At 39.6% G+C, this 27,494-nt stretch overlaps 1 protein-coding gene across 1 annotated transcript in view; it reads left to right on the forward strand.

Moving 5' to 3' along the window:
* Nucleotides 1-27,494, forward strand: part of Ssh2 (slingshot protein phosphatase 2) — a 241,219-nt gene that overhangs the window by 170,785 nt on the left and 42,940 nt on the right. The window contains exons 3-5 of the mRNA XM_036195374.1: nucleotides 3,872-3,975; nucleotides 9,715-9,779; nucleotides 20,318-20,439. Coding sequence (XP_036051267.1) covers nucleotides 3,872-3,975; nucleotides 9,715-9,779; nucleotides 20,318-20,439 — 291 coding nt within the window. The remainder of the gene's footprint in view (nucleotides 1-3,871; nucleotides 3,976-9,714; nucleotides 9,780-20,317; nucleotides 20,440-27,494) is intronic.

The following is a 27,494-nucleotide window of genomic DNA, read 5'->3' on the forward strand; positions in this document are numbered from 1 at the left end:
CTTGGGCAACAGACCACAAGAGAACTCTGCTTTATTTAAAGATGAAAACAAAACAAAATCAAGGCAGCCTCTCATAGCCAGCATGCAAGTTTTTTTTTAATGACATCTATAGATTCTTGTGTGTTTTGTTTTTTAAAAATGTGTCCAATCTCTCTGGCTGGTTACAACCTCAAAAGTTTTATCAATCTCATGCCACTTTTTTGAACCATGAAATTGAGCCACAATTGAGCATTATAAAGCTGATTTCAGCTTGCCCCTTACTTGCCATAAACAATTTCATTTTATGGACCCATTAATCTACCACATGCATGGAGTTCTAGAACACTTTTTTTTTTTTTAAGACAGGGTCTCATAATGTAGCCCTGGTTGGACCGTAACTTGCTATGTAAAATAGAAGCTGGCCTCACAAGAGATCTACTTCTCAAGTGCTAGAATTCAAAACAGGCACCACCACACCCAGTGAGCTCTAGAACCCATTTCTTACCTGGAGTCACTCCTCCTGCACTGATAGAACAGCCCAGGAAGCTGGGAGGAAACTAGGGTGAATGAATTTATTCTCACGTATCTTTTGAGCCCTTACTGTGTTTCCGGTGGCGTTTCTTTCCAGAGCTGAGGGTCCAGGGAGGGCAAGGTTAAGGTCCTTGCACTCATAGAGCTTATATGCTGAAAACTGCAATCAAGAACACAAGTGAGTAAATGATCTAGTTCACAAAAATATCCTGAAAGGGACAAAACAGGACAACAGGACAGAATGTGATTAGGATAAAGGAAAAGAGGCATGGTGATAGTAGAGCTGAAGTTCAAATGCTCAACCATTTCCGGGAAGACTCAAGTAAGAATGTTAAGTCTGAAGGCCTTGAGAAGGGGCCTGAAATACCACAGTCAAAACAGGGACCAGGGATAGCTCATAATGAACAAGAAGAGGCAGCTAGCCTCAGGTGGAAGTAACTTGCTAAACTGCAGGCTGTTTCATGAGCCTAGCAGACCAAGCTGCAGACTGGCTCTTCATTTTTAATTATGAAGGGAAAGAAGCCTTTACAGAGTTGTACACAGTGATGCTGGAATCTGAATATACTTTAAAGACTGGCTGCAGTTTGATGAGTGGGTGGCAGAGGGACAAAAGTGGTTGCAGACAGAACTACCCAAAGGCTTTTTGCGGATACAATGTCTAGGATTTGATTCACGTTAGAGACAAAGTGAAGGAGATGAAGATAGAAAGAAAATTAGCCAAGAACTAAAGCTAGAATGCGATAGAAATATGGGTGTTCATAAATTCTTCCTACTGTAAAAAAAATTCATTTATTTACTTATCCTGTGTGTGTGTGTGTGTGTGTGTGTGTGTGTGTGCATCAAGTGTGTGAAAGTGCTTGAGGAAACAAGAAGAGGATGGTTCTCCTGGAACTGGAGTTAGAGGCAGTTGTGAGCCAGTTAATATAGGTGTTGGGAACTAAACCTGAGTAATCTGCAAAAGCAGCACGAACTTTTAACCCCTGAACCGTCTCCAGCCTTGCCACCCACACACGCATATATACATACATACGGTTTGGTTTGGTTTTGGTTTTTTTGTTTGCTTGTTTGTTTTGATTTGTTTTGAGATGGTCTTACTATGTAGACCAGGCTGTCCTCAAACTTACATTCACCTGCCTCTGCCTCCTGGGTGCTGGGATTAAAGACATTTGTCCCCTTGCCCATCTGTTTGAAAACCTATTTAGAAGCTTTTATTACAAAATAAACACCCAGATTGTGTTAGCGCTTGTCTGTGATACCAGCTCTGGAGAGGTGATGGCAGGAGGAAGAGAGCCAAGGCATCATCCTAAACTACATAAGGTGAATGAAACGGCCTGGGCTACGGGATACTCTACTTCACCTTTCCTTCTTTCTTTAGCTCTTCTTACTCACTCTTTCACCATTCTTCTAACAGAAATTTACTGGACAGCTACTGACTGGTACAAGTCAGCCCAGTAAGTGCTAGAAAATGGTTGAAAAGTAATTACAGTTCAATGTAGAACTACTGGCTGGACATGACAGCTCATACCTTAACCCCAGTACTTGGGAAGTGGATACAATAGGATATTCAGAGTCATCCTTGGCTACATAGCAAGTTCAAGACCAAAATAGCTACATGAGCTCTTATCTCAAAAAATCAGGGGAGTAGCTAAGACCCAGTTACATCAGCAAACTTGAATCTCTCAGTGAAAACACTTTTTGTGTTTGGTTGGTTAGTTGCTTTTTTGAGACAAAGTTTCCTTGTATAGCCCTGGCTGGCCTTGAACCAGGATCTGCCTGCCTCTGCCTCCTGAGTGCTGGGATTAAAGGCATGCGCCACCACCGCCCAGCTGAAACACTTTTTAAAAAGCCCAAGCAAACAAGAGCATAAGAAGGAAATGGCAGTACTGTGGACCAGAGTCAAGATGATGATGGAGTAGATGGACAGATCCAAAGTGGGTTTGAGAGTACAACCTTACAACCCATAGGATTTGCCAGTGGATGAGAGATATGTTATGGGGAGATAAAAAGACACAAAGGCCAACTTGACTGTTCCACATTTGTCCCAAACAACTGTGTAGATGAAGCGAGGAATCAGTCTTGAGGAGATGCTTAAGAGTTTGGAGGAGGGCTGGGACTCAGCTCCGTAGTAGAGTTCTTGCCTAGTTGTGTGGGGTCCTGGGTTTGGTCCCCAGAACCCCAGAAAAGGTTTAGAGAGTTTCTTTCTTTGTTGTTTCTGGTTAGGTTTGGTTTGGTTTTACAGTACTGGGGGGTTAAGCTGAGGTCTTTGCACATGCCAGGCAAGTGCTCCACCTGTAAGCCGTGTCCGCAGCCCAGTAACTTAGCTTGGACAGTGATAAAGTAATTACCAAGCATATGTGAGGCCCTGGGTTTGATCACAGGACCTAGCACCACAAAAATTAAAGAGGAAACATAATTTTGAAAAAGAAAAAAGGGAATGTTTTATATCTTATCAGAACACCATTGAAACACTATCACTAATCACTAATAATATCTAATATTTATTAAGAACTTACTTCTGCCAGGCAGTGGTGGCACACACCTTTAATCCTAGCACTAGGGAGGTAGAGGCAGGCAGATTTCTTAGTTCAAGACCAGCCTGGTCTACAGAGTGAGTTCCAGGACAGCCAAGGATACACAGAGAAACCCTGTTTCAGGGTTGGGGGAGGACTTACTTCTGTCAACCCAGGTTCTGCCTAAGGAAGCTGTATGTTCACTGACTTCTCATAACCTCATATTATAGAAGAATAAATAACCACATAGCAATAGAGCTGGGATTCAGACCCTTACAATCTCATTCCAGAGTCTTTGCCTTCTTATTTATTTAAAGTTGTTCTTAACTTCTGCCATGTAATTTAAATAGAATATTTTAAGTTTTGTTTTAGAAAAATTATCTAGAGTAGGCAGAACTATATGTGAGCAACCAGAATAATGAATAATCTCTCCTCTTGAAATTGTTGGATTTTGGTTTTGTTTGTGTTTTTTATTTTTAATTTTTAATTGATCTTTTAATTTGGGTTTGTTGTTGTTATTGTTTGTTTTTATTTCCTTTTCATTTTGTTTGGGGTTTTTTTTGTGATTTGGTTTTTGGTGTTTTTTTTTTGTTTGTTTTTGTTTTTGTGGGTTTTTTGTGATGGTCTGTCTCACTATGTGGCCCTGATTTGCATGTAGCTTGCTGCTTTGTAGCCCAGGCTGGCTACAAGATCAGATGCCTGTGTCTGACTCCCCAGTGCTAGGATTAAAGGCATACTTCACTCTGTGAAGTTGAACTTTGAGTAGAGAAGAGAGAGAAATCCTAAACTGGGTGTCCATCCTATTTACTTTACATCCTTAAGTAATGTTTCTCTTAACTTTTTCCTTACAGCATCAGTGAGAGCTTTTTAACTGTCAAAGGTGCTGCCCTTTTTCTACCACGGGGGAATGGCTCGTCTACACCAAGAATCAGCCACAGACGCAACAAGCATGCAGGTAAAACTACATATATATTCTTGTTTCCTTTTGTTGCTTGGATAAGATATCTAGACAAAAAGCATGTATAGGAAGAAAGGGTTTGTTTTAGCTCATAATTCCAGATTATAGTCCATTAATGCAGGGAAGTCAAGACAGGAATTTCAAACAATAGTCAGTGACATCCACAGTCAAGAGCAGAGAGAAATGAATGCATACATGCTCGCTTGCTTGCTTGCTTGCTTGCTTGCTTGCTTGCTTGCTTGTACTCAGCTCAGTTTCTTTACTCTTACTCAGTTTAGGATCCACCATGCCTAGGGAATGGTGCCACCCAAAGTGGATTGAGTCTTACCCCATCAATTAACAATTATGACAATCCCCTGTATAACATGCCCTCAGACTACTCCATGTAGACAGCCCTCCATTGACTCTCTCTTCCCAGGTGATTCTAGGCTGTGTCAAGTTGACAATTAAAGCTAACCACACAAACCTTTTACCTTAACCTTGTTGACTTGTGACCTCCATGAGTAGAAAAAAATGACAAGGAAGGAACCTTGAGCATACAGATCAGAGGTGAAAGCAGGAAATACTGGGTCCTATTGAGTCAAAAGTTGAGTTTAGCTGTAATCAGAATAATCTCAGCTACTTTAGAGGCTGTGCTACCTCTTGTCTGGACTTTCATCTCATTAGAATGTTAACAGTTCAGTTATAACTCGTTTCCCTAGGCCATGTTAACAACTTCCTGCCAAAGATCTCTGACATTTTTATTAAATAAGGGAGAAAACTTTTGAAAACTAACCCGGGTATATTTTCACAATGCCTCCTCCCCAGTGTCCCCATCGCAGATGGAGTTGAGCATTTTGCCAAAGAGTGTGAATGCTCAAGGAGATAGCCAAACCAAGCTTTTTATTTCTGTTGGGTGTGGACATTTATGACAGTAAAAAGAAGACAAACTATTATTCTAAATCCAACTCATTTGACTACTATTTTCAGTGAATTACCCCCTGGCATGGAACAGTAAGTGGGGTGGTTAGTTGCTTTTCAAGCTCTTGCCTGGTCTGGTTGACTTTTTTTTTTTTTTGGATGAAATTTTCACAGTCAAATATTTCTACTTGACATTGTTCACTTAAGTAAAAAGAAAAAGCAGGTTTAACACAGACTGCATAGAATTGACTTGTGATCCAGACTAGACAGACAGGTTATATGTAGAACTGAAGTTTATACAAGCCGAATCTTCACATAACTGCCATGGCTAAGCAGAATAGCATATGTCAAATGCTTATAATGTCTGATAATGTGTTCCTGTGCATAGTTCTTGAATGTGCCTAGAGTTTTGTTTTGTTTTTTTTAATCTGGGCATTTAAAATATCCAAATACTGTTTGACAAGTTAAAAATTATATTATTAGTAAGCATCTTTAAGTATTTAAGGAAAATGATGACAAAAATTCTTTAATGAGACTTTATCTGCAATTGAGCTACTATTGGTGAAATATGTGCAAAGTGTAAAATAAAGGAGGGACTTAGAGGTGTATTGCCTGTTAGTCTCTGTAAACATGAATTTCCCTGTAAGAAATAATACCCTGCTTGCTCATAGTTAAACTTTTCCTAGATAAGGAAACTAAGCTTCTAGACAGCTCAGATAAGAGGCCTCACAGCAGAAAGAAGAGTCCTGGCTTTTGTCTGACTTTGAAATAACTCAGCTGGCTCTTTGCACCACTGGTGCCTTGAGGAATTTGGGCCTGCTGTTGAGGGTTCTCCAGAGTTTCTGCATCCTGAGTGTTTTCCGGTGCTACTCTTGTGGTCTTCAGGAGAAACTTAGGTTCATAGTGGTGTTTGTTGCTTCATTGTACTAAGGATGGAACCCAGGGGCCTTGTTTCATGTAAGGCAAGCCCTCTACTGCTTTAGTATCTCACCAGCCCTAATTTTAGTTTTTTGTTTTGTAAGATAGAGTCACATTCTGTAACCCAGGATGGCCTCAGATTTATAGTGATCTTCCTGCCTAAGCTTCTTGTGCATTAAGATTGCAGGTGTGAGCCACTGTACCTGGTAGAAACTTGAGGGGGTTTTTTGGGGGTTTTTTGTTTGTTTGGTTGGTTTTGGTTTTGGTTTTGGTTTTGGGTTTGGTTTGTTTTGTGTGTGTGTGTGTGTGTGTGTGTGTGTGTGTGTGTGTATTTTTGGTGGGGAGGGGTACCTGATTGTTTGTTTGTTTTGAGGGAAGGTCTTATGCGACCAAAGCTAGCTTCAAACTCACCATGTAGCCAAGGCTAACCTTGAACTCCTGATCCTTCTGTCTCTACCTCCCAAATGCTAAAATTGTAGACTGTTAATAAATAATGAGCATGAATTTGCATATAAGTTTTCATCTGTACATGTATTTGGGTTTATTATACCTGAGAACACATCCAGCTTCTTCAGATTGTATCTCTTGGCTTGAAACATAGTAAAATGGATCTTTTTAATTTTGAAGGTTAAAGGGTTCTGTTACACTAGAATTAGTCAGAAGCGAGTAGTGAAGTGAAGAGGGAAAAATGAGAAAAGGTTTCCAAACTTGTCAAGCTTTTAATCACACCTGCTCGGGTTTTTTTTCTTCCTACCTCACACTACTTGCACAGCTAATGTCATACTTAAAAGCTATGAAGTGAACACAAAGAAAATTATATCTGTAGGTTTCAAGCCTAGTGTGAAAACCAGCTATACTGGTATCCATGATTATATGACTAAAGCAGACATCTAAAAACTCTTTTAAAAGTGTCATAGGTGGGTAGAAATAAAGCCTTGAGTTCTTAGATTGTTATCATTTGTGACAGCATATTATCTGCCTCCTGTTAGCCAAATCCTCAGACTTCCTAGTACAGAAGAGGGAAATGAAAAAAATATATATATGTGTCTTAAATCTTTTTTTAAAAAACTGGTCTCTCTTTTTAAAAGACTTATTATTAATTATGTATAGGTATGTGTCTACATGTGGGTCTGTGCACATGATTGCAGTTGCTTGAGGGGGCCAGCAGCATCAAAGCATCAAATCCCCTGAAGCTGGAGATATAGGTAGTTGTGAATGGTGAGAATCAAACCCAGTCCTGTCGAAGAGAGTGGCGAGTGTTCTTAACTGCTGAGCCATCTCTAACAGCCCCTCTTTATTTATATATATATATATTCCTTGACAGTTTCATAATGTGAACAACCTCGATTGTATGCATCCCCAGCACCCTTTCTACTCTCCCAGGAACTCCAGCTCCGCCCTCCTGCTTCCTTGGGCACCTCTAACACATGCCCCTCTCCCCTTCATGATCTTCCCTTTTTTTGTTAAGAACCCACTAAGTACAATTAGTACTGCTTATTAGAATGTTTACTGATCTTGTTTGACTTGATCTCGTGCTGGTAACCATAGCTTCAGTGAGTTCCAGGGTGTGCTGCCCAGCATTTCACATTCCTTCCTAGCCTCTAGCTCTTACATTCTTTCTGCCCTTCTGCAATTTTCCAGAACTTTTGTTGAGGTATGAGAGGTGGATAGGTGTTCTATCTAGGGGTGATTCCTCAACAGACACTCTCAGAACCTTGACCAGTTAGAAGTGTGCACATAACTGTTGACTACTGCAGAAAGAAGTTTCTCTGGTCAAGGTTGAGGGCAGTACTAATCTATGAGTATAAGAATAAATATTAAAAAGGTAATCCAACAACGTGTTGTTTAAGAAAACAACAGTAATAGGTTCTTCCCAGAGCCTATGCTCCAGAACCTTGAGCTTTGACCAGATTTACAGTCCAGGACTAAACTTTTTCTTGTGGAACAAGCCTCAGATCCAGTCTAAACCCCTCACCTTTGTGCCACTATTGCACCAGTGAGAGCATCTTGTCTGGTAGATGAGTAATACAGCATGCAGGGTTGACTGCATGGCTTTGCTCCCACAGTGGCCTGTATAGCACCTTCTGGCACTATGAAAGTTGGTCAGCAGGAACTGTCAGGTCAATTCCAGCTTGATTTCTCTGTGTCCTGAAGCCAAAGTATATTGTGTTTTCAGCAGTAGGGGCATACCATCTAGTTCTGGTAGGCAACTAAGAGCAATGACAATAGCCTGTATTTTGGGGGGGTACCTGTCAAGCCTTCCTGACTAATAATGTATAGAGAGGGAACTCATATCTAGTACTGGTGATTTTCAATTAATAACCCATGTCTTCTGTGGGAATCATTGTCCACCCATACAGTATATCTGTGTTCAAATTCCTATTCTTTTTAAATATGTGTGTATGTAGGTGTGTGTATGTGTGTGTGTGTATATATATATATATATATATGTATATATATATGTATAGTATATGTATACCTCCACAAGCTTATAAAAATGAGTTTCCACAGGGTTTTGTTTTGTTTTGTTTTTTAACTTTCGTCTCTTTCGGTTTTGGTTTGTTGTTGTTTGAGACAAGGTCTCACCGCATAGCCCTCTGTAGACCAGGCTGGTCTTGAACTCAAAGATCTGCCTGCCTCTGCCTCCTGAGTGCTAGTATCTTAAATCTTACTACAGAGATTTTCAATTTAGTTTTATAAAATATGTAAGAATAAGTTAGGTTTCAAATAATAGTTGGCCATGTTAAAGCATCTAATATGTTCAGGAGAATAACTATTCCTAATATGTTCTATTTAATAAATATTCTCATTTTAATATCATCCATTAACCATTTTAAACTATTGAAAATAAAGGGAATCTAACAGTATTTAAGTTAAATGCATTTCAGTATTATTATTACAGAAGAAGATATTGTGTATACCATTCAAAACTCAAGGGTAATTCTTTATACCCTTCTTTTACTACCCTTTATGGGACTCCACCAACAGACTGATTGCTCATCCACTTCTACCATTGTATGAAACAGAGATTGTTCTCAAGTATATCTTCTCTAGAACAGATATAAATTTTAACATACTATACACTGCAAATAAATATATAAAAATGCAGCCTACTAATCTCTTACTATTTAAAAAGTTAAGTCGGGCAGCGGCACATGCTTTTAATCCCATCACTCAGGAGGGAGCCAGGCAGATCTCTGTGAGTTCGAGGCCATCCTGGTCTACATAGTGAGATCCAGAACAGGCTCCAAAACTACACAAAAAAAAAAACCCTGTCTCAAAAAACAAACAAGTTAAACCAATAGTCTTAAGTGATTTCTGTGACTCAGGAACCTGGTCAGATGACTCAGCAGCTAAACTCACGCACTTCTTTTATAGAGGACCCAAGTTTGTCCTCAGCACTCACATTAGTTGGCCCACAACCAACTCCATCACCATCTTTTGGCCTCATTGAGTTCATGATAAAAATATGAGATGGAGCTGGGCATGGTGGCTCACCCCTTTAATCCCAGCACTCCAGAAGCAGGCAGGTCTCTGTAAGTTGGAAGCCATCCTCGTCTACATATGGAGTTTTAGATCAGCCAGGAATATTATAGTAAGACCCAGTCCTAAACAACAACAAAAATTTATGAGATAGTTCCATGGGTGAAGGTGCTTGCTGCCAAGTATGACAACCCAAGTTCAATCCTTGGCACCCACATAGTAGAAGAGAGAACCAATTCCCACAACCTCCTTGAAAGTGCCATGATACATGAACACGTGGGCATGCACACACCCTAAAATAAATTAAAATGTAAAAAAAAAAATTTAACTCTTTTCAGTAAATCATAACTTTACAAGTCGCCAAGGTAGAAGGAATCCTCTCTATTGATTTTTTTAATGGAGACTCATCACCCTTTGCTTTGTAAATCTCACCAGGTGATCTCCAACAACATCTTCAAGCAATGTTCATATTACTCCGCCCAGAAGACAACATAAGGCTGGTAAGTTAATAGCATTATCGTAATTGTCTTCCTCAAAAGGCTGCCTAAAATAGCCAATATTAAAGTCAATTTTTGTTAAAATACAATGCTAAGAACTAGGTGGAATAGAAATGAAGAATGACCTATCCCTATCCAGCTGAGAATTTAATTCTTGTAAAACATAATATAAAGTGATATAAAATACTTTGATGGCTCAAGATTGTTGTTAAGTGCTGGTCTGTAAGTTATTGTCCATAACAACAATTGAAGTTCAGAAAAAGGAGAGAAAACTTGGGAAATTGACCTGGTTGAGGAAGGTTTTATGCTAACCAATGGGACTTGAGCAGATCTCAAAGATGATGAGTGAGATTAGCAGACAGAGTTCATCCTAAATAAGAACATAGCTTAAGCAAAAGGACTTAAAGGGAAGGACGAGGAATGAATGAAATAACTCGCATTGTTACTGACCTGAGTCAAGAGACCTGGCCTAATCATGTCATGCGGGACATACCTTAGGCTGTCTTTGCCCTTTTCCTCATTTGTTGACTGCTCTGACAGTTGACAGGATTAAATAGACACATTAAGAAGTATGAAATGGGGGCCAGTATGGTAGCTGCATGCCTTTAATCCCAGCACTCAGGGCCAGAGGCAGGTGAATCGCTCTGGGTTCGAGTCCAGCTTGTTCTACAAAGCATGTTCCAGGACAGCTAGGGCTATATAAAGAGACCTTGTCTCAAAGAAGAGGAGGAGGAGGATAATGAATGGAATGCTGCTGTAGGAGTGAGGCAGGCAAGTGAGGAAGGATTTAGTGCCGTAAACTAGAGCTCTCAAACAGGCAGGTCACAGACTAGAGATATATTCTGTTTAGAACACACAGCTTTGGTTTGGTTTTGGTTTGCTTTTTATATTACCCAGGATGTTAAAGCTGGATTACATGTAAAAGTCCAAATCTGGGTCTTCAGAAGATTAAACTTCTGGCAGTGCCAAGATTTTATCCTTATGTGACAAAACACAACTAGATTGGCATGTAGAGATCCTGCTGGGCTGAGGTTTGCTATAATCTGCATACCCTGTTGTCTCCTGAACACTTGGAAGTCATGTGTCTTTTTTACATGGTTACTTTTCTGACTGTAATAAAAATAAGAAAACCAAAATGGAATGAACACCTAGCATAGTGGTACACTCCTATCATCCTGGACAAGAGTACTACTTCAAGTTCAAGGCTAGCCTGGTCTAGATAGAATAGTACACTAGCAAGACACTGTCTCAAAGACAAAACACCTAGGCATAATGGCACACACCTGTAATCCCAGCACTTGGGAGACAGAAGCAGGTGGATCTCTGTGAGTTCAAGTCAAGCCTGGTCTACATAATGAGTTCCAGGACAGCCTGAGACTCCATCTCTGGGAGTGGGAGGATGAAAAAAAACGACATGAGATGAGCATGTGGCTTTACTTGTTTAGTATCCATGTGGCTTATTTCACATTTCCATTTGTATCTGATCCCTAGATTACTATAAAGCCAGTCAGTACCTCTCCCTCTTCATTAAGCAGTTGTGAAATACAAGTTTTTTGAGCAAAAAAAAATAACATGAATGAGCTACAGTATCTAAGGAAGATTCTCTAGAAGCTAATACAGGATGGACGGGAGTACACCGGCAGTTGTTATCCAAGTGTGTGGTCACCAGACCCTCAGGTTAAAGTAGTAACGTGGAGGTGACTGAGCTACAAGCATATTAAATTCAAATGGCTGGCTTCTACTTTCTGTCCAAGAAGAGAGGTCATGAGTCAAGTATGAGATTGGCTATAGCAAGTTGATCAATCTTCTGAACTCTCTGGTAATCACTGATTCATCGTTTACTTTTTCTCTCAAATGCTGACTCTGTGCCGTGTGTGTACGTATACATGTAGAAGCCAGAAGTTGATGTTAAGTATCATCCTCCTCAATAGCTCTCCTTTTTTATCACTCTCTACCTTATTCATTTATTAATTGATTGATGCACACTTTTTCTTTTTCTTTTCTTTTTTTTTTTTTTTTTTTTTTTTTTTTCTGTCCTGGAACTCACTCTGTCCTGGCCTCGAACTCACAAAGATGCACCTGCCTCTGCCTCCTGAGTGCTGGGATTAAAGGCGTGCACCATCACCACCCTGCCACACTTTTTCTTAAAAATTTTAATAATTTATGTATGCTGTATACATATGTGCAAGTACATTCACCATGTGTGTGCATGTGAAAGCAATAGGATGGCATTGGGTGTCTTTTCCACCACACTCTACCTTCTTTTTTTTAAAATAAGGTCTCTCACTGAGATTTTACCTGCTGTGCTATTTCCCATCATTGTCTGCATTTTAAAAAGTATTTAACGTGTGTGTATCTGTGTATTTGTATGTATGTGTGAGAGAGTGAGTAGGGTCACTTATGCCATGAAGTAGTGTGGAGGTCAGAGAAGAACTTTCAGGAGTTGGTTTTTCTCCTTCCATGCTGGAATCCAAGGATTGGACTCAGATCATCAGGTTTGTATGCCAACCAGTTTTACCTGCTGAAGTATCTTTCTGGCAATCTGCATTTTTTTTACATATTGTCTTAAATAATTCTTAAAAAAATCTATCTGTGGGACATGGAACACCATTCTTATAGCATTAGTATTTTAAAGCAGTGGTCCTGAGATAGGATATATCAGAATCCCCTCAAGAGCTGTGGTCAACTACCAGTTTCTGGGCTTCTCTGGCAGTGTTTGGTTGGTGGGGAGGAATTAGAGATAATTTATATTTTTAACAAGTTTCCAAAAGATGCTGATCACTTTGAATATAACTTCCCATAACCTGTACCATAGTCACTTGTACAGGATGGCTATTTGCCGATAGCTCTTGAACATGGTGCAGTGTGGGAAAGCCAAAGCTGAGGATGTCATTGTGTGTTTTATCTTTTTCTCATTAATTGTCTTCTGAACTTTAGTTTGAACCTCTAAATATGGGATAATTTCCCCCCACATGAAACTTGAAAGAGTTAAGGATAAAGTTAAGAGGCAGAGTTGAGGATGAAAGCCTCTTTTCCTACTAAAATATCAGCTTCAACTTTTTAGATTTTGACAATCTCATGTATTACATTCAAACATAAGTTGTAACTTGTGCCTCTGAATTAATCATTAAAATGACAAGCCATTTTACAGTTATTTTTGAATTGTTACAAACACATAGTCATTATGTTTCAGATTATTGAGTGAGTCATCTTCAGGAAAATAAGTAAATGCATTGTGTGACTTTGGACAAATTAGCACTTTCTAACTGAAAAGGGCATTTGTAGACCCAAAGCAAAGGGTTTTGTTTGGAGTTAAATTTGGAATGCTAAAACTCTTATCTGAGGACTTGTACATAAGGTTAAAAATTGGATAGTCAACTGAAAGTCCATTTTTCTTCCTTTTCTTTCTTCCTTCCTTTCTTTCTTTCTTTTTTTGTTTTGTTTTGTTTTTTGAAGCAGAGTTCCACTGTCTATCCCTAGCTCTCCTGGAACTCATTCTGTAGACCAGGCTGGCCTGTAACTCACAGAGATCCGCCTGCCTCTGCCTCCTGAGTGCTGGGATTAAAGACATGTGCCAGCCCTGCCCAGCCTTTTTCTTCTTAGTAACTCAACCAAATCCCACTTTTTGCTTAAACATTGAAAACATTGTTTTCTTTTGGGGGAATTCCACTTTCCAAATACAGGTATAAATGTTACTTCAGTATTTAAGAAACTTGTAGTTGTTAAATAAAGACGTGGTTTTATAGTGCTCTTCTGAGTTATCAAAGGACTACTTAAAAAACAAATGTAAAATTGACAAGTTTCAGAATATTTACAGAAGCTTCAATTGAAGTTTTTACAAAAGCTAAAAACTTGGGAGGATAATTTTAGAAAATTAGTTTTTTGGGTTTTAGTTTTATAATATGGTAAGTTTTTTCAACAATGAAAATGAGTTTGTTTTTTTCCAAGTGTAAGTGCATTGTGTCCAGTTTATCAGACAATTCACAAAGGAATGAAGATGAAATCACCGTATCCCACACTCGGGAAAAACCATTCCTGGCTATTTGAATAAGCAACTTTCATTCTCTCTTGGTATTTACATAGGTTAGGGGGGGCAGTTGGGTAAACTAACACAGCCCTGCTTAATTTTGTTTTGTTGTTTTATAAAAGTAAGCTGTATCGTGTCTTTTAACCAGTTTTTCATGGGTATCTTGCCATGTCAATAAATTAATCATGAATTTGGCAAGGAGGTATTGACTGAGCTGGAGATCAGACCTGGGGTCTTTATTGCTTGCTAGACAAGTGCCCTACCACTGAGCCATATCTTTAGCCTTTATCATGGTTTTCAGGGATTCAACAGAATATAATTTATATATTTTTTAAAACTTGATATTCTTTTTCATCCAGACACTTCCTCAAACTCTTGAAGATGGTGTTCTTTAATTTATTGATGTCATGTCTAAAGTCTATTTTAATCTTAGCTACTGATATTACTTTGTTCTTTTGGCTAGAATTTAACTTACATACTTTTGAAACCTTTCTGATAGATTGGGTGAGCTGCTTGTCTAGACATTATGTCTTTATAAAGTGGCTTCCCTGAGGATAAATACTGCATGCAGAGGCATGGTCTAGACTTACAATGAAAATAAAATTAAAACAAATGTGTGGTGTATGCTTCAAGAAAACTGTCTCAGGCTATTAGATGAGGGGATGAGAAGAGCTCTTGTGCCGGATAGGATCTGTGAACTGTTCCACCTGGGTTCAATACCAAGCATTATAGATTATATTTGGGAAGACTTTTCTCTTTCATCAATCAGCCTTGTCTTAACCAATCAGTTGGTGTATGAACCATCAGACATAGAAAGCTAAAGAGATGGCTTAGATGTGCTTATTGCACAGCCCTGAAGACATGAGATTTAAAAAAAAAAAAAAAAAAAAAAGCTGATGTTAATAGTATATATCTATAATCCAAGAACTGGAGAGGCAACCAATTTGGCTAGACAGGATGGCCAGTAAGCCCCAAGGATCCCCTGCTTTTGCCTGGCCATCCATTCTCGCCAAATTGGTGAGCTCAAGTTTCAGTAAAAGAGCCTGTCTCAGAAAATATGACAGAGAATAATTGAAGAAGACACCCACATACACAGTGAACACATACACACACACACACACACACACACACACACACACTCACAAATACAGTATACACATATATGCTATACACATATATACAACAGTATATACATAGATACAACACATAACTAAAGAAAAATGATTAAATTTTTTTTAATTTCTCAGAATCATAGTTCAGTTGTTTCCACCCCATTTGTATTTGCAGATAAAAGTGCTTCTAACACATTTTAGAAGTTGAACATTTAGTTTAAAAATTGCCAAGGCATGCTCAAGTTTAAACATGTAATAAGATCTGAAATCTTGTTTATTAGTTCTGGGGCCAGGGATATGGCTCAGTTGGTAGAGTGCTTACCTAGTATGGGTTCCAACTCCAGTACCATATACACCAGGCATGATAGCACTTGCCTGTAATCCTTGCACTGGGAAGATCAGAAATTCCAGGTAATTCTTCTCCCAGGCTACATAGCAAGTTTGAGACCAACTGCTAAGCCTGACGACCTGAGTTTGATCCCCAGGCCCCGTATGGCAGAGGGAGAGGAACCATTTTCTACAGGCTGTCTGTCCTTTGACCTCCATATGTGCACCATGATACACACGCATCATTCATGTACATACAATTAATTAAATTTTTTCAAATCTGATTTTACCTGCACCAGCTTGTCTGGTTAAAATAACAATTTATGGGGCCAGTGAGATAATTTGGTCACTAAGGTTAAGGCACTTTGCACCAAGCCTGGCAGCCTGAGTTCTATCCCAGTCCACCTCATGTGTATCTACTGTTATCCATAGCTTTGTGTGTTTAATGTTCCTCCTCAATGTCAGTTGACTGACTCTAGACTGTGGTCCATTTAAATGTTAGTTCCTCTTAGTGTCACATAAGTGAATTTGATTTCAAAACTTTTCTTCATGGAACATAAAGTGAACAACAGTATGGCTTGTGTCTTTGGCGTCAGAATGATGGCATTACATTCTGACTGTGTCAGTTCTAACAAAGAAGCTTTAATTTAGCTACATCTACTGTTTTTACTTCCCTAGCTTTTCTTAGGAATATCAGAACCGAGGTTTATAACTTAGTTGGTGGAGTGCTTGCCCAGAATCCTTGAAGCCCTGGGTCCCATCTCGAGCACCACAGAAACTGAACATGGTGGTGGATACATGTAATCTTAGCCCCAGTGAGGTGGAAGCAGAAGGACCAGTTGGGGGTTGGGGATTTAGCTCAGTGGTAGAGCGCTTGCCTAGCAAGCGCAAGGCCCTGGGTTCAATCCTCAGCTCCAAAAAAAAAAAGAGTTACCGTTGACTATGTAAGTTAGAAGCCAGCTGGGGTACATGAGACTGTCTTTATTTGATTTAATTCATTTACTTGATTTTTGAGACAGTTAGAGTAGAACATATATCTCACAAGAGGAGAGCGATGTCTCCATCTTTCATCGTTGACTGCCCAGCCCTTGTGCTGTCCTGGCATAGGCAGCATATATATGGCAAATATTTCAAATGAATGTTGCCTGGAAGCTGTTTTGCTCTGTTTTTAGGGTTTATACAGTGATTTTTTTAACTTATTAAGAAATTTTCCAAACAGTCAAAGTAGAAAATAAGTCCCAGAAATTTTTTGAGTCAGCTTTCGTAGCCATCACCATGTGATGTGACATTTTACTTCAGATATTTAAACAGAGGGATAGTAACCACACTGCCATTATCACACTAGCAGGTAAGCCCTTAACTTCTTCGAAGACCCTGCCTGTTTACATTCCAATTTTCTGAAGGCACTTTGAGTGCATAAACAATGAATTAAAACTTTCAAAAACTAAGAAGCTTCTGAAAAAGGAATCTTTAATTGTTGGAGATAAAAAAGAAGCTGAGACAGAGGCAGGTGGATTGCTCTGAGTTTGAGGCCAGCCTAGACTATATAATGAGTCCCAGGACAGCCAGGGCTATGTAGACAGTCCCTGTCTTTAAAAAAATAAATAAAGGATTAGAGAAATGGCTCTTCCATTAAGAATGCTAGCTGTTCTTATAGAGGACCCAAGTTCAGTTCCAACACCCACATGGCTGCTCACAACCATCTGTAATTCCAGTTCCAAGGGATCTGCACTCTCCAAAGGCACCAGGTAGACATGTGGTAGGTCCACTTCCATACATGCAGACAAAACACTCGTACATAAAAAGTCTAAGAAGGGGTTGGGGATTTAGCTCAGTGGTAGAGCACTTGCCTAGCAATCGCAAGGCCCTGGGTTCGATCCTCAGTTCCAAAAAAAAAAAAACCTAAGAAGAAGCCGACACAGTGGCATAGGCCTGTACTCTCAGAATTTAAGAGCCTGAGGAAGGGGGATTTATGTGAGTGAGTTCAAGCCTAGTCCACATAGCAAACTCTACACAAAGTGATAAACTGAATTCAATCCATAGAAACCACATAAGGGTGGAAAAAGAAAAACAACTCCACACAGTCGTCTATGACCTCTACACATGCACCAACACACACACACACACACACACACACACACACATAGTAATAATAGTAATAAATCAGGAGTAGGAGAAGGAGAAAATCCTGTTACATACAGATATACAAATATCTATTTATATATGTAAACATCTGTTACAAACAGATACTCATTTGCACAGAGCCAGTAGTTTCCCCTGGAATAATACTAATAGTTTGCTTCATATTACAGTAGCTTGTGCAAATTTTATGTATGAGATGAGTGTTCACATTCGTGTTCCTCATTTTCCCCTCTTCAGTCTATAGAACATATTTTGGCAATTGTTATAAATTCTACTCATAGAAACACATTACAGTGGGTAGTAATCATTTACCATGTATCATGCACTGATTCACATTCATAATTTCATAAGATTCTTTCTTTTTTAGGTGATTAAAAAAATTTATTCAAGACTATTGAGATAAAGCTGGGAAACCTCAGTATAGAATTGGGCTTAATTGTAAATCCAGCATGGACAGGCAGGAATTCATAGCCAAAGAGCAGAGTTGAGTCCTGTAGATGAAGGCTGCTGAGCAGAAATATAAAAGATAAGTGATGGACCGAGACTAACTTGACAAAAAAGAAAGAAAGAAAAAGAAAATGGGGAGTTGGTAAAAATCTGTGAGGTAGGCAGTGGTGTACTCATCATGCAATCCTGATTCGGATACCCAACACCCGTGTAGGAAAAGCCACACAGGACAGCACGTGCTTGTAATCGCAGTGCTGGCCAGCCAGTCTAGACAAAATGATCTTTGGGTTCAGTGAAGAGACCTGGTCTCAAATAATAAAGCAAATATTCAGGCTAGAGGAAGGTATCCAGAATTGACCTCTAGTCTCTACAGATCCATGCATAGGTGGGTGCACCACACACATACACACACGAATTAAACCAATATAATTTTAAAAATCCTGAACTAGCCGGATGGTGGTGCATGCCTATAATCCCAGCACTCGGGAGGCAGAGGCAGGTGGATCTCTGTGAGTTCGAGGCCAGCTTGGTGTACAGAGGTAGTCCAGGACAGGCTCCAAAGCTACAGAGAAACCCTGTCTCAAAAAAAAAAAAAAAAAAAAAAGTCCTGAACTATCCTAAACTATATCAGGGTTAGAGGACAGAGGGGAAGATATGAAAGGAAAGTTAATCAGTTAGCATCTTTGTGCCAAATTAACTTAATAGATTTTCAAACCTACACTGAATTCTAGAGAGCAGACCACCATATTCTCATTACAAATGCATTTTTCTGGACTGTTCACCCTAGCCAATCAAGAAACAGAGTCCTTCATACAGACTGGCCTGTCTCAAACCTCTGCCTGCTTCTCATTAGTTCACTCTTTCCTATAGTCAGTGTGGATTCTTTCCCTCTCAAATTTTTCATATAAACATGTGGTGGTCTGATTAAGAATGTTTCCTATAGGCTCAGGTATTTGAAAACTTGGTCCCCAGATTATATTTTATTTGAGAAATTAGTCATACCTAACTAGAGGAAGTTCATGGGAAACAAGCTTTGAGGGTTTATAGCCTCTGTGCTTCCTGCCTGTGGATAGAAATGTGATCTGAGCTTCCTGCTCTAACTGCTGGCATGCCTCCCCCATTATGGACTCTCCTTCTGGAACCCTAAAGCCTAAATCAGCTCTTCCTTCTATGAGTTTGATCATGGTATTTGATCACAGCAACAGAAAGTAACTATTACAATATGCTTTCACTCTGAGGCCCCGCAGGCATGTTTCCATCTGCCACCTCACTTCCCTGCAGGTGGTTGAAAAACTTACCCATAGATAAGATCTTCTCTGTAATGGCTCAGTAGGCCTTTTATTTCAGAGAACTCAGTATTATGTTTTGGCTTAAAATGATTTAGAGGATTTTAGTTGAGGATAGGCCAGGGTGATGATATATCACTTGGGAGATGGTAGAGGATAAGAAACCCAGTTAGATGTCAAGGAGTATCAAGTAGGGATGATGCAGATTCCAGATAAACACATTTAGTGGGGGTTCTTGCGAAAGTTTAATTGTGCAAGGAATTGCACAGGTAGATCTAGGACCAAGTCCAAGAGCCTAACTAAAGCTTGGTGAAACAGAGTCTTTACCAGGAGAAACAGATTTGGTAAGAATGATTATTACCTTACTCTAAAGCTTGTGAAGAGAGGTAAGTACATATAGATATATAGACTATATAAGACAGATAAATACATATATATTTTATAAAGTATTATGTAGTTTACAATATATATGAGTACTGTATATTTCAATAAAATACACATCTACAGCATTTTGAGTTTGACCAACTTAATGTATATTTATAGCGACATATACTTATCCTGTATATAATGTTCATTTTATTTTTATTGAAAATAAATTTTTTCATATAAAATATTCTGATCACAATTTCCTCTCCCTTATCTCCATCCATCCAACTCCACAACTTCTTTCTCTCTCTTTAAAACAAATCAGAATAAATAAAAAAAAAATGAAAATGCACAAGAAACACAGACATACACACAAACAAAAGAAGTCAATGAAAACACAAAATTGGAAACCATAATACAAGCAAAAGACCAGTTAAGTTAAGTTTTAAAAAAAAAAAAAAAAAAAAAAAAGCCTAAACAAAAGCAATATGAGATTCCTCCCGACAAAAAAAAAAAAAAAATCTACAAAAATACCATTGAGTTCATTTTATGTTGGCCATCTACTACTGGGCATGAGTCCTACCTTAAGTGTGGTTTGTACACCCAGTTATAAGATTCTTAAAACAACATAGGTATTATTTTATACACCCCATTAATTTAGTATTATATCAAAGATTTTTATAGTTAATATTTGAGTTGAATTTTGAATTTAGGTCTCCCAACTATCACCTTTTTTGCCTTGGTAGCATGCTATGAGATGCTGGCTTTAAAAAAAGATTAAATGATTTAAAAATTCTCTAAATTCCTTGTTTCTTTGTTATCTGTTGACCTCAGGCTGTAAGATTGGAAAGTACTTACCAAAATCGAACACGCTATATGGTTGTGGTTTCAACTAATGGTAGACAAGACACTGAAGAAAGCATTGTCCTGGGAATGGATTTTTCTTCTAATGACAGGTATGGTACCCTTAAAAAACGGGGGAGGAGTATGAAAACTACCTTTTAATTAACCTAGTATAGTTATTTAAACTATTACAAGAATGTCTTGAATAATTATGCTTTTAAAATTTAAAATAAAGTTAGACAAGAAGGTAAGAGGATGTGGAGTGTGTGTGTGTGTGTCCGACCAGAACTCAGTGATCACCCTGCCTCTGCCTCCCAAGTGCTAGAACTAAAGGTGTGAGTCACCATGCCCAGCTTGTATTCTTTGTATTCTTAATATATGTCTTGGTCACTGTTGTATTGCTGAGAAGAGAAACTTCAAAGCCCACCCCCCAGTAACTCATTTCTTCCAACAAGACCACACCTACTCAAACAAGGGCCATACCTCCTTATCCTTCTCAAGTAGTGCCACTTCCTGATGACTAAGCAAGTATATGAGCCTGTGGGGGGCCATTCTTACTCAAACCACCACAATATTTATGTTTATGAAATGATTGTCATATATATATATATATGAAAGTGTCACAGTAAAACCCATTATCTTTTATAATGAGTATGTAGTAATGAAGTTTTAAGTTAAATAATTCATGAGAGCCTGAAGAGACGGTTCAGTTGGTTAAGTATTTGCCATGAAAGCTCAAGTACCTGAGTTCAATCCCTAGCATTGGTGAAAAATCTAGGCACAGTAGCATGTGCCTATAATCCCAGCACTGAGGAAGTGGAGACAGAGTAATCCCTGGGATCAGCTGGCTGGCAGATGGCCAGACAGGGAGCCAACCTAGCCAAATCTGTGAGAATCAAGTTCAGTGAGAAACTATGTCTCTAAAGTGAAGAGCAATTGAGGAAGACACCCAAGGTTGATGTCTGACCTCCACATGCACCCCATAAACATATGTACACACACACATAGACAGAAAAATCAAGGCATAAAACTAGAAAATAAGTTTTGGCCATGATCTTCAAAGACAAGCACACTTGCTAAATGTCTTTGGCTATTTCTAATCTACTATTTTTATTCCTTACCTTTCTCTCATTACTAGGTACTAATGATGATAATTAACCAAACGGGGAAATGTTGCTTTTTCCTGTTAGTCTAATTCTTCCCATCAGTGCTTCTCTACTTTGGTAACCCTAGGGTACATGCCTTTCTTAGTAATGTACCAATGGTACTGGGTTAAAAATCAGGGGTACTGTGCTTCCTGCAATTAAAGATACCTCTGACAGAACCTAGACTTTTGTTATTGTTGTTGTTGTTTTGGGGCTTTTGGGGCTTGTGTCCTTAAGGCTTAAAGTTTTTCTGTTCTATTTTTCTACTCTTTCTGAAGAACCTTTGGGAAGACTATGGAATGTGGCTGCTAGGCAGATCTTTACACTCTGAGATAATAAGCCTCAGGAAATCCTGTCAGATGTCTCAAACCATGACTTCCTGGTTCAGGACTAGAATGGAATTGTGTAGTAGCTAGGGGTGTGACCCAGGCCTGGGGAAATTTATCCACCAAAAACAAAACAAAACAAACAAAAAAAAGGGGGTGGGGGGTTGTAGCAGGATGGCTAGCAAGCACAAAGCCCTGGGTTTGGAGGAAGGGTTATAGACAACAGTGAGTTTCATCGTCCTGATTTTGTAGAGAGGCAGGGAGATCCCAGGATCACTAGAAAGTTTCCAAAACCAGCCTTTACTCTGGTTTGAACACAGAAGTTGTCCTGGTTTGCTTTGTGTTGCTGTGATAAAGCTCTGACAAAAACAGGCTTGGTTTTTGGTTTTTGGTTTTTGTTTGTTTGTTTGTTTGTTTTTTAGAGATAGCTGAGTGGGTAAATGCACCTGCTGCCCAGCCTGACAACCCAAGTTTAGGTCTCTCAGACCCACATAGTGGAGAGAACCAACTCCCTCAAGTTGTCCTCTTCCAACCTCCAACGTGCTACTCCATGCACACAAAACAAAATCCTTAAAATCAACTTGGGGAGGAAAGATTTCAGCTTACAGGTTACAGTCCAACATCAAGGGGAGGCAGGGCAAAGATCTAGAGTCAGGAACTGAAGCAGAGACCAATGCTGCTTACTTACTTGCTCCCAGGCTCACGTGCCTAGGGATGACACTGCCCACAATAGGCCAGCACCTTCTGCTTCAATTAGCAATCAAGAAAATGCCCCTATAGGCAAGCTGACAGACTAATCCAATCAAGGCAATTATTCAGTTGAGGTTCATTCCCACTTCCCAGATGTATCAGGTTGAATTAAAAAAAAAAAGACAGAGGTCAACTTGGGGAATGACTTCTGAGTTCATAAAGATGACAAGGCCAGAGCTGTGAACTTGTACACCATTTACTTATATGCTCTGAATTTACAGAGGCTTGGCAACTACTTGTAGGAAACTTTCTCTTGAAGTTTTGACTTCTGATGTTTTCCCTAAATAACAGGCCTTTTAGTAAGAAAGTACTTGTGTGAGAATAGTGGCGTGCTCCAGTAATTCCAGCACTCCAGAAACAGAGTCAGGAGAATTTCCAAGAAGTTGAGGCCAGCCTGGTCTATGTAGTAAGTTTCAGGCCATCCGGGGCTATAGATGACAAGATTGTCTCAAGGAGGAAAAGTGGGAAACTACCTGTGTTTCCACATTGGAATTTTATGATCTCTGAGTTGGACTTCTAACTAGCTGGACCTATAGTGTCTAGTACATTTGCCACTAGACACCTGTAGCTTTTTAAGAAAATAAAGACTAAAATAATGATATATTTTAATTTTCTCTTTCATAACTAGTCACATTTCATATACTTAGTAGTCATGTGTGATTAACGGCTCCCATATGGGACAGCACATGTGTACAGAATATTTCCATTATTGCAGAAAATTCAGTTAGACAGAATTACTGTGGCCAAGTTTCCTTTGTTTAGTTCCCCCGGCCCCTCCCTTGAAAACCTGTAGATGCCAGGCATGGTGGTGCACGCCTTTAGGCCCAGCACTCTGGAGGCAGAGGCAGGAGGTTCTTTGTGAGCTTGAGGCCAGCCTGGGCTACAGAGTTCTAGGACAGCCAGCACTACAAAGAGAAACCCTGTCTCAAAAAAACAGAAAGGAAGAAGAAGAAAGGAAAAGAAAACCTGGGACAGAAGCAGGTGCATGGAAACTTGAGCAGAGGCTCCCCGGAGACTGGAGGCATGACCACAGGTTCTGACGCCAGAGTGCATGCCGTCAGGTGGCAAATCCCATCAGTTCGTTCTGTCAGTCTATCTGGGTCATACCTGACAGATACCATTGCACTGATCACATTTTAGTGTCTCAGAAGCAAACTGGGACATGAAGAGCTAGAAATTAGTTTCTTTTTGGTAAGCCTAACATTGTAAAAATCTTACATGTCTTCTGTTTGAATGAACCTGTTAAACAGTAAAAGAAAGGCTTTGACCTCAGAATACTAGTACTCAGTTACTCTCAGTTACTTTTACAGGAATTTGTATCATCTCATATGTCCAGATATGAAAATAACAATGTTTTAAAACAATATTAACTCAGCCAGGCAATAATGGTGGCACACTTTAATCCCAGCACTTAGGAGGCAGAGGCAGGTAGATCTCTGTGAGTTCAGAGACCAGCCTGGTCTATAGAGTGAGTTCCAGGACAAACCCTATCTTGAAAAAAACAAACAAACAAACGAACAAAAACAACACTATTTAGTCAAAGTAGAATTGTTTGATACAATCTGTACAAGGCAGTAATCTGGAGCCAATTCATTTAGCTTATTTTAGGAACTGTATTGTAGTTTAAGTTATAAAGTATCCTAATAATACAGTGTAACCTTGCTTTTCAAAATATACTGCATGTGCTTCAGGTTATAAAATAGCAGAACTTTGTGATCTGGTGTTTGTTTGTTGCCCTCCCCACCTTAGAAAAGATTCTCACTATGAAGCCCAGGATTTCCTTGAACTCAAATTCTCTTGCCTCAGTCTCCTGAGTGCTGGAATTATATATGTGTATCACCATATTGGAAAGCTCTGGGGTTTTGTTGTTGTTTGTTTAGGGGTGTGTATGTGTGTCCAAGCACATGCATGTGCAAACACCACATGCATTGCAGGTGCCCATGTAGACCAGAAGAATGTCAGATCCCCTGAAGCTGAGTTACAGGCAGTTGTGAACTGCCTAACCTGGTTGCTGGGACCTGAATTCAGGTTCTCTGCAAGAACAACAAGCACTGTTAACCAATGAGCCTCTGGCCTCTGGTTTTGGATTGTTGTTGTCGTTTTCTATGTTAGCTTGATTTTAGGTGGTTGGGGTAGTTGGTGGTTTTGGTTTGTTGTTATAGCTTTTTTTTTTGTTTTGGTTTGGTTTTGGGGGGCATTTTTTGGTTTTGTTTTTGTTGTTGTTGTTGTTGTTGGTTGTTTGTTTTTGAGACAGGGTTTCTCTGTGTAGCTTTGGCGCCTTTCCTGGAACTCACTCTGTAGCCCAGGCTGGCCTCAAAACTCTCAGAGGTTTGCCTGCCTCTGCCTCCTGAGTGCTGGGATTAAAGGCTCGGTACCACCACCACCCAGTGAAACACCTACTCATAATGGGTTTTTAATCCCAGTAGCTAAAATTGAAATTGAATGCATCAGAGTTTGGTGCACCTGTGTTTTAGATTATAATGTCTCCTTGATTCCTTGATTAACTGTTAGAGAGAGATCTTAAATATATTTTCTTTCTCTTTCTGTTTGTTTGTTTTGTTTTGTTTTGTTTTTTGATGGGGGGGGGGTGGAGGAGCCAGGGAAAGCAACAGGGTGCCACTCTATAAGCCAATAACTGAATACTCTAACTCAGACTGACTTTGAGCTCACAATCCTCCTGCCTCACCCTCCCATGTACCTTGTGTCACCATGCCTAGCTTTATTCTAAATCTTCTTTCAAAGATTGGCTTTCTTTATTTTTATTTTATGTGTATGGGTGTTTTGCCTGCATGTATGTCTGTGCAGTGTGTGCTTGTAGTGTCCATAGAGGCCAGAAGAAGCTGTTGGATCCTCTGGAATTAGAATTATAGACAATTGTGAGCTGTTATGTAGTGCCCTCCCCTTCCTTTCCTCCTTCTAACCACTCCCTGTGATGATAGGTTCTATTACCTGTGTTTAAAGATGAAGAACCTAAGGCTGAGAGGAGTTAAGTAACTGGTCAGAGGCATTCCAATACCAGAAGAGATCAGATCCAGACATTTTGACATAGTAGATACTTACTAAATAGAAATTATTGTTGTTTAGGCACCCTTATATATGTTTTTATACACTTGAACTTAAAACAATGCAATAAAGGTTATTTTGTCCCTCTTTTATAGATGAAGAGCCCAACACAAAGCAATTAAGTAATTTGTTTAAGACTGCATAGTTAAAGGCTGAGGTGTAGATCAGAGGTAGAGAACTCTTGTCCAGTGCGTACAAGGCCCTGGGAGAAAGACTGTACTAGAAATCAGTTCCAGAGTCCATCTGACTAAGAGCCCATGATCTTAACCACACTGTGTCCCACTCCCACACTCTGTTCTTTCTGCTGTACTGCTATCTCTAGACATATTGGAAGGGAGCAGATGAAGGATCCTTTGGAAAATGACCAGAAGCAGGAAGTTGTTTAAGACATCTCCTTAGAAAGGGGCAGAAGAGATGGCTTAGCAGAGTATAGATTTTTCTTGCAGAGGATCCAAGCATGCTCACCAGCATCAACAGTGGTTGCCCATAACTCTAGCTCCAGGAGATATGAAGCCTCTGGCCTCCACAGGCATCTGCACTCATGTGCACATACCCACACACAGATATGTGTCCACATTAATGTATCTTCAAAAAGATTTCTTGTGTGTATGAGATAAGAGTCTTATATGTCACCCTGGCTGGCCTGGAACTTACTGTTGTAGAGTAGACTGGCCTCACAAAGATCTGCTGCCTCTGCTTCCCAAGTACTGGAATTAAAGGTGTGTGCTACCATACCCAGAAAAACTAAAAGCTTTAAAGATCCTGAAGAAGAGAAAGGGACAAAAATGGTAAACGTTGTCCAGAGGAGTAGAGTCACAGAGCATACAGTAATTGGTCAGGAGGCCGGAGCTTCCTGCACCAGCCTATTCTATTTGCTTAGAGCCGGTTTCCTTCCTAGGCTGATGTGGGTTGACCCCAGGGCCTCACACATGCTGGGCAAGCACTCTACCACTGAGTTGCAACCCCCAGAACCTGGAACAGTATTTTGGTATACCATAGTAGGACCGCCCTTGTGTTGGTCGCTGATGTCTCTATTCTACATTTCAGCCATGCTGTGTCAGTACATAGCATTATTTTGTCAGGTGTGGTAGCATGTAATCTCAAGGTAGAGAACGCTGACACAAGAGAGTTCAAGGCCAGTTGGAACTCTACACAAAATAGGACTGTGGAGAGGGCTCAGCAGTTAAAAGAGCACTGGCTGCTCTTCCAAAAGACCCAGGTTCAATTCCCAGCACCCATATGACAGTTCACAGCCATCTGTAACTCCAGTCCCAGGGGATCCAACACCTTCTTGTGGCTTCCACAGGTACCAGGCATACAAATGGTTCACAGAAATACACGCAGGCAGAATACACATAAAATAAAAATAAAATGTAATAAAAAGTTTTTTAAATCTCATTTAAACATATATACACACATGCAAGACTAAGTACTCTTTCATTTAAATTGTATTTTTTATTTCTCTAACTTAATAACAATCCATGAGTATTACTTCTGTACATTTTTTAATTCCTTTCAAGACTGGGTATTCCTAGTGTTCAATAAATCTTAGAATTGAACAAGTCATTTATTCCAAGATCTTGAACAATTAGCAATAGTTCTTGACATTAGAACTAGTCCTTGAGGGTAGCTGTGATGGTGCGCACCTGTAATCTCAGCACTTGGGAGGTGAAGGTTAAAGGATCAGGAGTTCAAGGCCAGCCTCTGCTTTGTTGTGTGTTTGATGCCAGCCTGGGCTGTATGAGACTTTGTCCATGCCTCTTAATCCCTGAAAAAATAAAAAGATACAATGCTTGGAACTGAGTTGGATTTTGTATCCTGGGTTGAGACCTACCAAATGCAAGTCAGCAGTAATTACTTGGATTTTTTTAAGATAGTAGATAA

Source organism: Onychomys torridus, chromosome 8 (genome assembly GCF_903995425.1).
Source record: "Onychomys torridus chromosome 8, mOncTor1.1, whole genome shotgun sequence".
NCBI lineage: Eukaryota > Metazoa > Chordata > Mammalia > Rodentia > Cricetidae > Onychomys > Onychomys torridus.